This window comes from Calidris pugnax, unplaced genomic scaffold (genome assembly GCF_001431845.1).
Source record: "Calidris pugnax isolate Ruff unplaced genomic scaffold, ASM143184v1 scaffold171, whole genome shotgun sequence".
NCBI classification, from domain to species: Eukaryota; Metazoa; Chordata; class Aves; order Charadriiformes; family Scolopacidae; genus Calidris; species Calidris pugnax.
This window is the reverse complement of record NW_015091064.1, coordinates 8,619,787-8,633,965: the sequence shown is the minus strand read 5'-3', so window position 1 is coordinate 8,633,965 and position 14,179 is coordinate 8,619,787. Positions and strand designations below refer to the sequence as shown.

The 14,179-nt window shown below is 39.8% G+C and overlaps 1 protein-coding gene across 1 annotated transcript; it reads right to left on the bottom strand.

Moving 5' to 3' along the window:
- Nucleotides 1–1,775: 1,775 nt before the first annotated feature.
- KCNS3 (potassium voltage-gated channel, modifier subfamily S, member 3) lies at nt 1,776–4,383 on the bottom strand. Its single transcript, XM_014956762.1, has 2 exons — nt 4,298–4,383; nt 1,776–3,594 (listed from the first exon to the last, which is right to left on the bottom strand). The coding sequence occupies exon 2, from the start codon at nt 3,543–3,545 to the stop codon at nt 2,061–2,063; it is 1,485 nt and encodes a 494-aa protein (XP_014812248.1). The 5' UTR covers nt 3,546–3,594; nt 4,298–4,383; the 3' UTR covers nt 1,776–2,060.
- Nucleotides 4,384–14,179: the final 9,796 nt, after the last annotated feature.

Below are 14,179 nucleotides of genomic sequence, written 5' to 3'. Positions count from 1 at the left end.
CATATTTAATATTTTATATCATTGCAACTTTGTAATGTTCATTGTTCAGTAAGAACAAAACACATTTGGGCTAACTTTCCTTTTTGGTATTCCTGCACTAACTATGGGAGTAATTAACCTTGATTATCTGTGAAGCATCACATACACTTATGACACTCAGCAAGTAATAAGCCAAATTTTGAAGTTTCTCCAAAGTTCAAAATATTCTCTTTAAGTCCCACATCACTACATGGTGCACAGCAGTACTGAGGGACACCTCTTCTCAAGGTATAGGTTGATCCATCCTATTCTTTTTTGTTTCTCCATCTCAGAAAGAGGTCAAAGCTACATGCCTCAGTAAATGTAAATGCACCTCAGCTACTTACTTAATGCATTTTGAAACAGAAAACCTGGCAGACACCTGAAAAAAATCAGCCCTCTTCAGAGACTAAAATCGATTGCCATCTTCTGGATTTACTCAGTCTTCAACTCCTACTGAGTTTGATCCACTTGTGCAGAAACGCAGTAAGGGCTTCAGCATTTGGCCCAATAATAATTAAAAAAAAAAAAAAAAGCCTCTCTTTAAGGAAAATATCAACATCACAGTATCTTCGATTCTCCACTGCCCAGCATCTAATTTAGTCACTAGACAAATGAGAGAAAATGAGTGTTCAGAAACACTATGGACTTCTCTAAGGTCCTCAAGTTTCTCCAGCACTCCTTTGTGCTGGGCTCGAGGGCTGGCTTTTCTTTTAAATAGCCGAAGAAGATCCAGCTTGAACCAGAGCAGGATTAGCTGGCTACATAAGAAATCCCTGGGGAGGAGAGGAACGCACAGAGCTGCAGCACTCTGCCAGGAACGAGCACCGCTCCAGCCCACAGTACAAACCAGAAAAGCTGCCATCACCAACAGATGAGCTTTAGAAAAAGGAGCTGAAATAGTTTAAGATAAGGGGGGGTCACACGCAGTGCCCACCCTACATCTCTGATGGGTGCAATATGGCAGAGAAGAGCACATCTGCACATCTCTGTTGCTTGGCATTACAACCCTGGTCTGGGAACCAGCGCAGCTGAGATGCTGCTCCCATTTGCTCCTACCACCGAGGCAGCAACCTCCAGCAAAGGAGCAGTGCTGACAGCAGGGAGCAATAACTTCTAAAGACCACCACAGACGTTTGCTTCAGTGCCCACAAAACAAAGCCTCTGGGGAAGCCACCAGGGTGGTCTTAATCACAGCAGGATCCTCTCCAGGCACCAAAATTGCTCAGGTTTGCAATGGCAGAAGAGGTGGCTAAATGGTTCAATAAGCTCCTGTCCTGCCTACACCAGACTCTTCATCATGGGACTCCTGATTTAGACCTGTCAGGACCTGATAGTGCTTTGCCATGCTGGACATTGGGAAAAATATAGGCACAATGGGATTAATTTATTTTAACAAACTAAAAATGTATTGTGCTTTTGGAAAGAAATTCATAAATATTATGCTTCCATGGAGTAAAAACAATATGTACCAGTATATTTTCTGCCCCAACTTAGGAAACGTGGTTCCCAACTCCAAGATTACACAAATGTGTTAGTGAGCACAGTTTTACATGTACATAATTCCTTCTTTTTCCTGATGCATTTGCAGGTAAAAACTTCATGGACATGTGTGATGGTTCTTACATGTTTGTAACATATCTCTACCTGAACAGCAGCAAATTATAAAAACAGATTCTGTATAAGCTATCAGGTTGCTGCAGAGGAAAAAAAAAAAAAAAACAACAACAAACAATAAAACAGAAAAACTCCCCACAAAACCAAACAAATACTGATCTCACATTTAAAACTGTTTTCCTGACTTTTTCTCTCAAAAAATGCATAATATTATTTGTGTAAAAACTAAACCATCATATGAGGCATATTTTAAAGCCTCATATAAACAATGAAGCTTTTATGGCATCCTCAGAGCAAAGAATGTCCAAATATGGCTGAGTTAAGTACCCTGAGAATTAACTGCTCTTAATAAATTCACTGAAGTTTGTAAGTCCACATTTACCAAGAATCAGAAGAGAAATAAAGGGAAGAGAACGCGATTCAACTCATTTTCCTGTACCATTCTCTAAAGATGTTGTGTTATAAACATCCTCAATATCTTGGATGCTGGAGGCATCTGTTGAATCTTGGTCGCTGACTACAATTCCTACTGAAGAAAGGCCAGAAATGAAGGAGTGCATCTTTTTTGCGTAAATATCCCTAATGTTAAAGTAAGGTAGGTCATTACATTTCTCTTTGCGATCATTGTTGCATTGGTCTGGATCAATATCTTTTTGTTTTTGATAGTACTTGGAGAACTTATTGAAAATAATGGTGATTGGAAGTGCTACCACTAGTATCCCACAGATAATGCATAGGGTGCCAAGCAGCTTTCCAGCAAGCGTGACCGGGTAAGTGTCCCCATAACCAACAGTGGTCATGCTGATGGTTGCCCACCACCAGCAAACAGGGATGCTGTGCAGTTCTGATGAGTCATCATCTTTCTCCACTGAGTAGACAAGCACTGAAAAAATAGAAATCCCAACAGACAAAAACAAAAGCAGAAGTCCAACTTCCTGATAGCTATGTCTCAAAGTGGCACCTAAAGACCGCAGTCCTACAGAGTGCCTGGCCAGTTTCAGGATGCGAAATATCCTCATTAACCTCAGGATCTGGACCACTTTCCCCATGTTTTCAATATCTTCACTTTCTTCTTCCTTCGTGTCCACAGCCAATGTGGCAAAAAATGGGATAATGGAGACAAAATCAATGATATTCAGTGGTTTCTTCCAGAACTTCTTTTGACTCGGAGCAGCAATGAGCCTGATCACTAGCTCAGCAGTGAACCAGATGATGCACGTAATCTCCACAGCTTCCAGCACAGGGTCTTCAATCTCCCTGTCATTGGCATCCAGCCTTTGAAACTCTGGCATACTGTGAATGCACATGGCCACAATTGATGCCAGGACAACACTCAGGGACGACACAGCAATTAACTTGGCAGACAAGCAGTATGCAGGATTTTCCATTCTGACCCAGATCTTCTTTCGTATTTCACCAAAACACAGATTGTCAAATTTTTCCAGCTCTTTATCAAATATGGATGACTCTTCGTTAGAGGAGTCTATACTTCTGTCATTGCTCTTTTGATCCCAGTCTTTCTCAGGACCTTCTTCTTTCCTTTCTTGGTACCGATTGCTGCAGCAGGAATCAATAAACAACTCATTTATCCCCCAGTACTCTATTTCCTGGCAAAAGGAAAAGACACAAAGTTCTTCCATGACATGAAGTTTGCCCGTATAGTAAAAATTCAGAACGTATCGGAACAAGGAAGGATTCCTGTCAAAGTAATATTCCTTGTCTGCAACACTATAATCATCACACAGTTCTAGAATTGCCTCTTCTGAATGGCATTTGAGAAGCTTCCCTAGTCTGGTATGTGGAAATCGGAGCAAGGTGTTTTGATCCACTGACTGCTTAAAGCCACCCACATTCAAATTGATAAGTTCTGCATCTTTGCCAGGTCTGCGGAAAAATTCACCATAAACCATTTTGAACGAAAGAGTTCCACAGCTGGTGCCCAATGAGATTACATTGAACCTGGAAAGAACATAAGATACTGTTAGAGCACTTAATTTAGTTTTTGCTCTTGTGAAACATTCTTTTTTCCATCTCCAGTTACTGTGAAATGCTATAAAAAAAAAAAAAAAAAAAAAAGAAATGAAATGATGAATACCATTATTCAGCACTTCACAGAAGTAGGTTTAAATCAGTTTGATGGTTTAACACAGCTTTAGCAAATTTGAAAGCAATGGGTTCTGATTTAGTTCTCCTTAATTTTTTCTAGTGTGGAGGAAAAATGCTTAATCCATCAGTAAATCAGTCTCTGTTCTACTATCATATTGAAATCAATAGTCATAAAATAAGTTTACTTCAATGATGCAAAAAAAATCTTTAGTTTAAAGACAGAAAACATGTCAATTCATCAAAACATTTAGGACAAAGCTTAAGAGCAGGTGTCTCTCAATTATGGTTTCAGTAGAGTTGTATTGACTCATATGATGTTGCAATTTATAATCCACTATTTTCAAGGTTATCTGATGGAATGTGGACTGCAATTACAGCTGTTGTCATATGAATTAATTTCTTTCTAGAGTCATCCATAGAAGAGAATTCTGTATTCTTGAAAACATATCAAATATGTATTTGAAGCTTTCCAATTCCGGACTTCAGAGTTTTGTTTAGTACACATTTGGGTATCTGCGCTCCCTGAAGGTATTTTTCTGCCTGCCTTCTTACTCACCTGGAGTCTCACAACCCTCTAATGACATTGGTCAGTTCCAGAAGCAGTTCTTACTTTGCCACAGCATAGCCATAACTACTGTGGTAATGCTGAGAAGTTGGTGTTGAAATGTCATTTCTGGAAACAGGAGCTTCCAGACATGGAACTTCCAGAGAAATGTTGCCTCAGCAAGTAACTGTGGACATCTGCAGACAGACAGAAGGACATTTCAATGTTTCATATTTTACTGTAAGTTACATCACTCAGCTGAAACTGAGTTCAAAAAGGCAGATATAGTTACCAACAAATAAGTTAACTTCTCCTGAAGAACTTAGCTCTTGCTTTCCCTCTAAGGAGCAGTTGTCTTCAAGCCAAAACTGGCAGTTCTTACACTTGTCATGAGATGATATATAACTTCTGATCATGAAGAGAGCAATTTTTTTTTCAATCTCTGACACTTAAACATTAATTGATGTATACTAAGCTAATTTATTTCAATTTAATATGGAAGTCAATGAATTTTCAATGTGATGAGAGAGCATCATAATTCTCCAGTCCTAACAGATGGACTCATATCATGCAATGAAATTGCTTTGGTGCTTTGTAATGGCTTGGGGAACCTACTCAAGGAACAGAGTGTAATTTCTATATCTGTCCATATTTCACTGCCTCCTGCAATAGCACCAATTATGATTCAAAGTTGGGACATATTAAAGTTTGAGTATTTTTTGCGGCTCCTCAAGGTCTCCTGACTCAGTTAGTGAAGGTCATTAAGGTTATATTTATTTCCCTGTTCATAGTGTGTGCACCACCAGGGCTTAACCCCTGCTGTATGTTGGCATGAGATAGAAGCTCCAGCACTGCTTTACATAAAAGAAACCTGGGCATTTTCCTCAAACAGGAGTCACTGTAGACTTCAGTTAGTGCCAGAGTGGATGTCTGGGATACTGGGCCTCAAGGGTGAACCCCACTTTACGCCACCAGCACAAGCAGGAGGCAAAAGAACAAAATAACTCCACCCCACAATCTTTATTCACTCTTCGCTAGAACAATTCAGCTTTCATTCAGCCTCGGGTACAAGCACTAATGGCTTAGTTCTTTTGAGCCATATACCCCACGCCCTGAATTTGTGAAGATAGCAAGGGCTACCTTTTTGTAGCTTCAAATAATAGACTAGAAACATGGGATCTTGTGGAGAAGGGAAGACTTGACTGAGATGAATCGACTTTTTGATACAAATCAATCGTGAATACCCTGAACAGAGATAAGTCTGCATCTCCACCACTGCTAGCTACAGCTCCATCATTCACCCAGAGTAACTCACTACAAAACTTCTTAGGCACCTCTACCTAATCCAGTACTGATTTCCTCATCATTTTTGAAACAGACTGACTGAACTAGTTGCATCGCAGAGCTACTGATCCCAAATCTATCATGCCAAATGGAGTGATCCATCAAGGCTGCTTGCCTTGGAGGGACTCACTCTGCTGCAGAGCTCCCAATCTCCTTTTACTGCAGCAAGATCTAAAGGGAGATAACCCCATCCTACTTCACACAGGGTCAACCCTCATGTGCAATTTTGTCCTTGTCATTTGTTGATTATAGCAAAATATGGAAATGGGAAAAGCCTTAAAAACTAGGTTCAAATTTCTGATTAAATGCCAAGGATACAGATCCATGATGGGAGGGAAAGCACCAAACTGTCCAGAGAGCTGAAGAGTTTATCAGCCAGAAGCTGAATCCCTCCAGCTGAGACTTTCATAGTATCTACAAAATGCAATGGAGAACACCTACTGTTTAGAGGAGCAGCAAGTCCCTGCAACTGCCATGAAGGAAAGGACTTCTGTTTCATTCTTGCCACTCTGGAGCCTTCCAGATGAGGTGAGAACAGAGAAACAGATCACTGGGAGCTCATGGTAGCACGGTTTCAGGGCACAAGTTAACGTACATCAGGCTTTAATACAGATCCATTTTCTGAGCCATGATCTTCTCCCTCACCTCACCTTTAACTTCCCCACACTCAAGGGTATCTTTAGGTTTGTCACAAACCTCACTAGAGACCTACTCAGTGCTGTTCTCTCTTCCTATTTTCCTTGTATTATTTTTTGATAGTCCTTCACACAAGTAGGAACACAGGGTCTGATGCTGTAAACCTCACGTATTCTACTTCTGCTTCTTCGTGGGACTCGTTCCAAAATCTCAAAGTAATCTCCCTATGTATAACAACTACCGACACGTATAACACACGAACAACCAGCCCCAGAAGACACTGAAACTACATATTTGCTCTGGTAATTTATTCTGCAAAAACAGATCTCTATCCAGGGGAAGCTTTATTTATATAGTGGAAAAAAGAATGTTATTTTTAAAAATGCAAAAAAGCATTTCTTTTCTGGCCACACTACAACCCCCTTTAAACAACTTATCTTAAATCCAAATTAGATTGAAACATTAATTTTACTGTGTGCATAGCCTACAGGTCAATCAAGATAAAGTTCTTGTTCTGCTGAGACATAGGGGAATGGGGCAAGCCCTATATGAGACATACTGCTTTCTAACTAAGCAAGACAGAAAATAGCCAGCTTTTACGGCATGATAAACTGTGTACATAGAAGTGATTTTACACCTTAGTTTGAAGACAGGCATTTACTAGCTAACAGAATGATTGCAAGACACAGCTGCTCCAGACACTTCCCAAGGCTTAGCTTTTAGGAATGATTAAGACATAAAATAAAAGCACTGATCTCTACTCATAGATGAAGGGCAGCAGGACTGAGCTGATAAACAGTACCACGCTTTACTCATGATCTAGAGCCAAGCTGGGTTTTTACAACACTGTAAATTGATATTTTTTATTTTTTTTTTCATCTCAAGGACCGGAGTGATTGGAGGTCAAACTATATTCAAAACCAAACTAACTTATTTATGGATTAATTTCAGTGAGTAAAATTTATACTTCACTTTCAGCAATTCATGGAGATGACAGCAGTAGAAATGTAAGCTAATATAAAAAAATAGGCAAAATCATCAAAATTTCATATTACCTACAGGTGTTTCTGACTAACGAAAAAAAAAAGCAAGTTTTACTCAGAAATAACTAATGCAAGAACTTAGTTCTCAGCAAATCCTTAGGACACTAGACTCTGATTTACTGTTGAGACAGCAATATAAAACCATATTGATTATGCAGATGATATTCATAATGGTGCCTCCATGTAATTGCTCTGTATAATAATTTCAGCGAGCAATAATTTACTGCTTTGTTTTGAGGGTACTGTAGGCGTAATTCATGCAAGATACAGAGAGAAAATGGATCTTGCTTAGGAAGGCCATGATCTGGAACCTGCTATACTACTACTATTAACTGATTTTTAGATTAAGACAAGAACGTACAGGAAAGTTTCATGATAACTATGTCAAGAGGAGCTTCACGATCTGAAGAATGTCTTTTTTTGCTTGCACGGACCTTGATTTCTGAGCCATGGACCAGGATATTGTTGTGCCAGGCACCATCAGAACAATTTGTGGCATTAAAACAAGTGACTCCAGCCACAGGGCAAAGACCACAGATGACAACTTCTGTCTCAGCACAACATGCTCTCTACTCGAGGGAACCCTTTACTCAACCAACTTTTTTCCTCAAGGGTAAAACTGTGCTTAGCTGAAGACGATGCTTTCCTGGAGTGCCAAAGCCTGTGTCATGAACATCCTAAGAACACAGAGCTACCACAAACTTTGCAACTCTCAACATGAAGTGCAACATTAGCCTCTTTGATCTTCTATAAACAACAAGTATTCATATATAACATAATAAACTGCTAACCATTCCAGAGCACACACTTCTTGCCCTGGAGAGAGTATAAGAGAGTAAGCAAACACATACCAGATGTTAGTTACTTGGTTGCTTTAATTGCTTCAGTTGCCTCAATGAGCTACTGGATAAGAACTCATATAGAATAGAAAATGAAACAAAACACAAAAGAGAGATGCCTGCTGGAAGAATCAACATTATTTTCTGAGATGATGGAAAAAAAAACAACAAATAGAAGTTCCAAATGTTAAGCTTGAGGGCCAAATAAAAGCCAGTCATAAGGAAAGCTGTGTGAAAAGGATACAAACACTAGAATAAAAAACAAAGCAACAGGATCCAACTCTTCCCAATCCAATTTGGAGATGGGCTCTAGCCAGCGCTTCTGCAGTCATACATTGTTGGTGAGGCCACAGGCCCATTGTCTGGCTCGGAAGGGGGATAGCAAATTTCTGGGTTTTTAGCACGCTGTGAAATCCCTAAAGCTCACAAAAGAAGAGTTACAGACACAGAGTTTATATATACAGTTCCTTTGAGAGAGCTATGACACAGATGTATAACATACCCCAAAGTGCTGTGGTTTCCAATCTCTTCTGGAACAAATCCCTAACAGATTTTTAGTGGCAATGTGGATCCCCACACCACAAATTTATTTGTCAGCAAAGTTTCTCTTTCTCAGTTATCTTTCACGTATTCTCTACACAAAGTCCCCATATTTTGTGAGGTCCTACATCACAAGCCTCTGTACATCTTTTCTGACGTGTTGCACATTTGAGCATGGAAGTACCTCGGCTACTGGTAATTCCAAATTGGGACAGTTTCAGCTTTTGTTAGCATTAATCTGTCTGTGATTATCCAGGCACAATGGAAAGAAAGTTTAACCGATTTACAGTTGGATAGACTATGTTGTGCTTTGCTACTTAAAATATTCAAAGCCCACACATCCCTACAGATTTTCCACCAGTTTGCTTCATGGCTATGTTGTCTATAGCCTCACCTCCTACTTGCTACATGGTACCACTTCATAAACTTCTCAAGACTAAGGTCACGTTTTAGGATGGTTTCCTCTAAGTTGAAAGAATATAAACAACAAGGGCCAAGTCCTGCTCACAATGAACTCATGAGGGACGCAACACTGACTTGAATTTGAAAGGGCAGGCAAATCTTTATAACTCTACAAACTATTTACAGAGCTCAAGGATAATTTTTTCCAAAGAATCTGGTGATCTTGGTAGATTTCCATTTTAGTGTTCCCAATTCAGAAAACTGAATTTTGAGCAAATTCACTCTAAAGAGTCTTATTTGGTCATCCAACCATCCCCATGCACCAGATTTTGCCTCCTAATGAAGCAGACAACCACCTGGGCTCTAACTTCTGCTGATCTCCTGACAGTTAAGAGCTTCTACCAATCACCCTAGCTACTTACATGGATGTGATCCTAACAAACTTGAGCTCAGCATCAACATTTTCACTGATTTTTTAAGTGTTTGAATTTGTCTTCTCATCATAGGGCACATACTTGTCTAATGCACCACCTAAAAGTACTGTCTATGCTTTCTGACTCACTGAGCATAGTAAAACATCTAAATGCATGTATAATTTACTTGATCAATCACTATTAAGGATTTGGACTGAAATCCAGTTAGTATGACTTAAGCTATTGCCTGTCAGCTGGGCAGTAATAACTCCTTTAGCACACATAATTAAGCCTGAAAAAATGTAAGGCAGTATTACTTGGCACAGCCTCTTTCATTGTGATATAAGCTGTAACCATCAACTCTCCTTTTTAATATTTGACACAGTTAAGTTAACTGTAAAGTCATTAGCAAACAGTCTGTAGAGACAGGTTAGCTTAAAAAAAAAGTCATCCAGCACAAATAGCAAGACCATCTGAAGAAACTGGTCTGTGGTTATGGACATTCTGTGAGGTAAAGAGGATAAATTAATCTGCTAAATTATTTGCTCAGGTGTAATTTATTTTTTATATTCCATTGGCAATGACATCCTTTATCCAGAATATTGCATTAAAATGCCATGAAAATAATAGAATTATGCAACTACATTTCTCTTAAAATAGATTCAATACAACCTCCCAGGAGAGCTTAGGCAAATAAAGTTTGAATTGAAATATCCAGGGCCAAATTTTGTTCTGATGTTACTTCCACATAAGCCTACTTGGCTAAATTCAGCCCTGGTACAGTTCTACTGATGTCACCAGACCATTTCAGAAACTGAACACGCGCCAAATGTTTGTGCATCTTTGCAATAAAATGTAGATGAGAAAGAAATTATCATCATTTGGAAACAACAGTAGCTGATAGGAACACTGCTGACAATAAAATGTAAAATTATTTAAATATCTGTATCTGTGGAAAAATAGTCTTCAAGGCAAAATACACTTTCTTTTAAAAAAATTGCCTCCCCCCGAAAGATTGCATAAGAAAGAAATGGAAAAGAACACAAGGTGAAAGAACACAAGCAAGAACAGAAGAATAAGCACCTCCAGCCCAAGGCTCATACTGCTTGGCTGAAGCACACATTTTAAGGAGGGGTGAATCACCCACTGGAGAAACCCATCTCTATTGACTAGATAAGCAGCCTACATGACTAATGTCATAAGGTGTTGAACTTGCATATGGCTACGTAAAATGAAGCCTCTCAAAGTTAAATTCAGCTGATTTTCACTATGAGGATGCTGCTCAGGGGTGGGTAGGAGAAAGGGGCAAGGAAAAACAGTGCTGGTTGTAGCATCAGCATGACAGAAGCTTCTTTGGGAACACAGCCACTGATCTGAATTGCTTTCTCATACACATAAAGAGCAGGGAGCTCGATCTAATACCACCCAGCTATCAGAATGTCATCCTGTAAAATGATTTAAAGAGGAAAAAAAAAAAAGAAAAAGCTATCTTCTTCCTTACTTGAAAAGCTCCTAGAGATAACATACATTATGACAGTTAATAAGGCTTGCACCTTGCAACATTCCCAAAGGCTCTGCAATTTATATTCTGTTCGTATCAATTAAAAGATCATTATCCACCTTAACTAAGTGGAACTGACAGATTAAAATGCGTTTACTTGAAAATCTACCTGTAAATTCCCACTAATTAAGCATACTTATAAAGCTGCACTTACAATATCTGTTGGCTTCCATGGAGAGCTGACCACAATAAGCACCTCCTTGAGCTATATTGTCCCAGATGCTGAAGTTCACTGAAATATTTAAGATGATGAGAAGATCTCAAAGGCATTATTACAACCAGGTCAGTATTGATGTGGTTTGATGGTAAAATAAATTCTCTCTCTCCAAGTTAATTATTTTGGCAATAACATTGTTTGACAGGTCATCTTAATGACACCCATCAAGAGTACAGTTTCAAAACAAGAAGTACTCTTTAAAGTGAACATTGTAACTTGTAGGTCAAAGGATCTCTGCAATGAGGGCAGTTTCTGTAGATTCCCATCCTCAAATTAATATTACGTACTGCATTTTCCACTGAGTCCTACATTGCTCCCCTTCAAGAACTTCTCCAATAAGCATGATAAACAAAAGAATCCTATAGTTATGCCTATTAGGTAATTTGCAGTACCATTAGTGGTCAAGAACATCTGACAATGATCCCAGCACCAGATACGTTTCCATATAGGAAAAATGACATAGAATAAAGGTACATCAACATATTTCTTAAAAAAAACCACCCTGCATTCTTCTTTCATCATTAGATTAGTCTAGAGTCTAAGGAAGTCCTCAGTGAAAGTCTATTCCATGAGGTAGTTTGAAGTAGTTTGGCTTTGAAAGGTTAATTACCTAAGAAAATTAGATGATGCAGATACCCAGACAGGAAAAGCAGCACGCCTGATGTCAGACAGCAGATCTGCTGTCCATGAACGAGCACAGCCCACACCCCCTCACACCATTTCTCTCTTCAGAGTCTCCTCAACAGCGAGCACATCCCAAACCAGGTGCTGGTTCCCTCAGACACAGGGCCCAGAGCCACAGTCATATGCGTTCTGACAGACTAGCACTCTAGCAGGTAATTAAAAAAAAAAAAAAAAAAAAGTGATTTATAGGAGTCCCCTCAGAACCAGAAAGGACAGTCTCTGACTGGACTCAGTGGCAGGCTGAGTAGCCTCTGCTTAACACGGATGCTGTTGCTGTTGTCCAGCATGAAATCAGTCCTGTCTGTGCTACCAACCACACCTCCACCAGCCCTCAGCCGCAGGACCAACAGAGCTAAAAGGGCAATTCAGCCACAGATATCACAGTGCTAAACCACTCAATTGGCCACCCATCACTTTTGAATCTATTATAGTTTTATTCTGTAAAGTCCTGGCTTTGGGATAAGCTGCTTAAGGAAAAATATTCTCACCCCTGTGGGTGTATCTCAGGCACTCAAGGTTTTTTATTTATAAATTAAATGGTTATGTTAGTAATGTACTATCAACTGCATAAATTAGGTCAGGAATGGACCGTGAAGAGTAATATAATTCAACCCCTTCCCCACCTCAAGGCAGGATCAGTTATTTCTAAACAATTTTTGACAGATGTTTATTTAATCTCCTATGATAAAGTCTGCCCAGAGAGGTTGTGGAATCTAGTCCAGTGCTTGAATACCCTTATTCTCTCAAAATTATTTTCCTAACATATTCTTAAGCATCTTGTTCAGTTCAGGCCCATGGTTGTATATACTTCAAGTAGATTTGGAATGGGATGGAGTCATTGAGGATGGACAGCAGAAACAGGCTGTCTACAAATTCTTCATAACAGTTCAGTTTCTTCCTTTGCCATATATCAAATTTTACTTGGCAGTCTGACTAGCTAAAGTTACATGGTATTTATTTTTTTACGTTTTGAAAAAAGTCTATTAATCTCAGAGATAAACAAAGGTTTTCTTTACCATGGTGAAACTCTCCAAGACACTTGCAGAGTCTCTTAGGCAACAAGAACACAAGCAATTGTTGTTGTGGATATTTTGGGTGAAACCTTCAACTGAAAAACTGTAAAAACCTTTGTGTTTGAAGCATGTTAATTTCACTAAAGGAGACTGTCTTCAAAAGAAAATTCTCTTGACCCAAGACATCTCTGAAGCAGAGCTCCAGAACTCCCTTATGTAAATCCTGCAGTTTGCTTCAATCCAGCAATCACTTTCAAAGCATCCAAATAACATTTATAGCGTATGAGCATGCACAACACAAGGCCACATGCTAAGGGAGGATGTGTGGAGGCAGCTGGAGAGAATATTTGCAAGGGAGACTTTCTTGAGCACAGAAACCTCTGGATGCAGAAAAGCAGTTGGGCGCAGCCTTACAGTCAATACTGGGAGCAGCTGGGCCAGCGTGCTACAGGGCAAGCCAGCCATCTGTGTCCATTAGGTGACATCTCAGAGTGGAAGACAGACTGTAGCATGGTGCTACAGAAACATTAGATGCAGACCAAGCTCTGGGGATGTACTGCTTGGAGCCACTGTGTGTGAGAACCCGACAGAACCTAACACTTGTAAGCCTTATCTGTACTTAAGCCTCCAGAAACCTCAGTTTCTTGGATTTTGGAATACATGCTCATACATTGGACATCACTTTGTTCCACCCCTCCTGTTGATTTTCTAGGTAGCATCACAACCAATTTGTTTTTTTAAAAGTCCTTTGGGGGTCACATTGTCCAGCCCAATGTTCAAAGCTAGTCCAATTAGAGCAACTCAGGGCCAACTGAGTTTTGAATATCTCCAGGATTTCCCAAACTCTCAGGGAAGGCACCACTCTTATGGTGAAAATATTTTTCCTAAAGTCTAATCAGATGCTCTTTTTGTTCCAACTTGGCTGACTGACTTGCATGCCATTGCCATGCATCTCAGAAAGGCTACCTATCAGGTGACTGTAGGCCACAGTAAGGTTTCCCCTGCACTTTGTCTTCTCTGGATTGAACAAACCCATCTTTGTCAGCCTCTCCTTGCATGCTGTGTGCTCCAACCCTCAACCACCTTGATGGCCTTCTGCGGGACTCACTCCAGTAGGTCAATGTGTGCAGCGGAGAGCCCAAATCTGGACACAGTCCTGCGGACGCACTCTCACAGTGCCAAGCAGGGAGGAATAACTGCTG

Bases quoted from the DNA above. Each gene is read 5' to 3' on its own strand.
- KCNS3 (XM_014956762.1), bottom strand. From the start codon at position 3,545: ATGGTTTATGGTGAATTTTTCCGCAGACCTGGCAAAGATGCAGAACTT.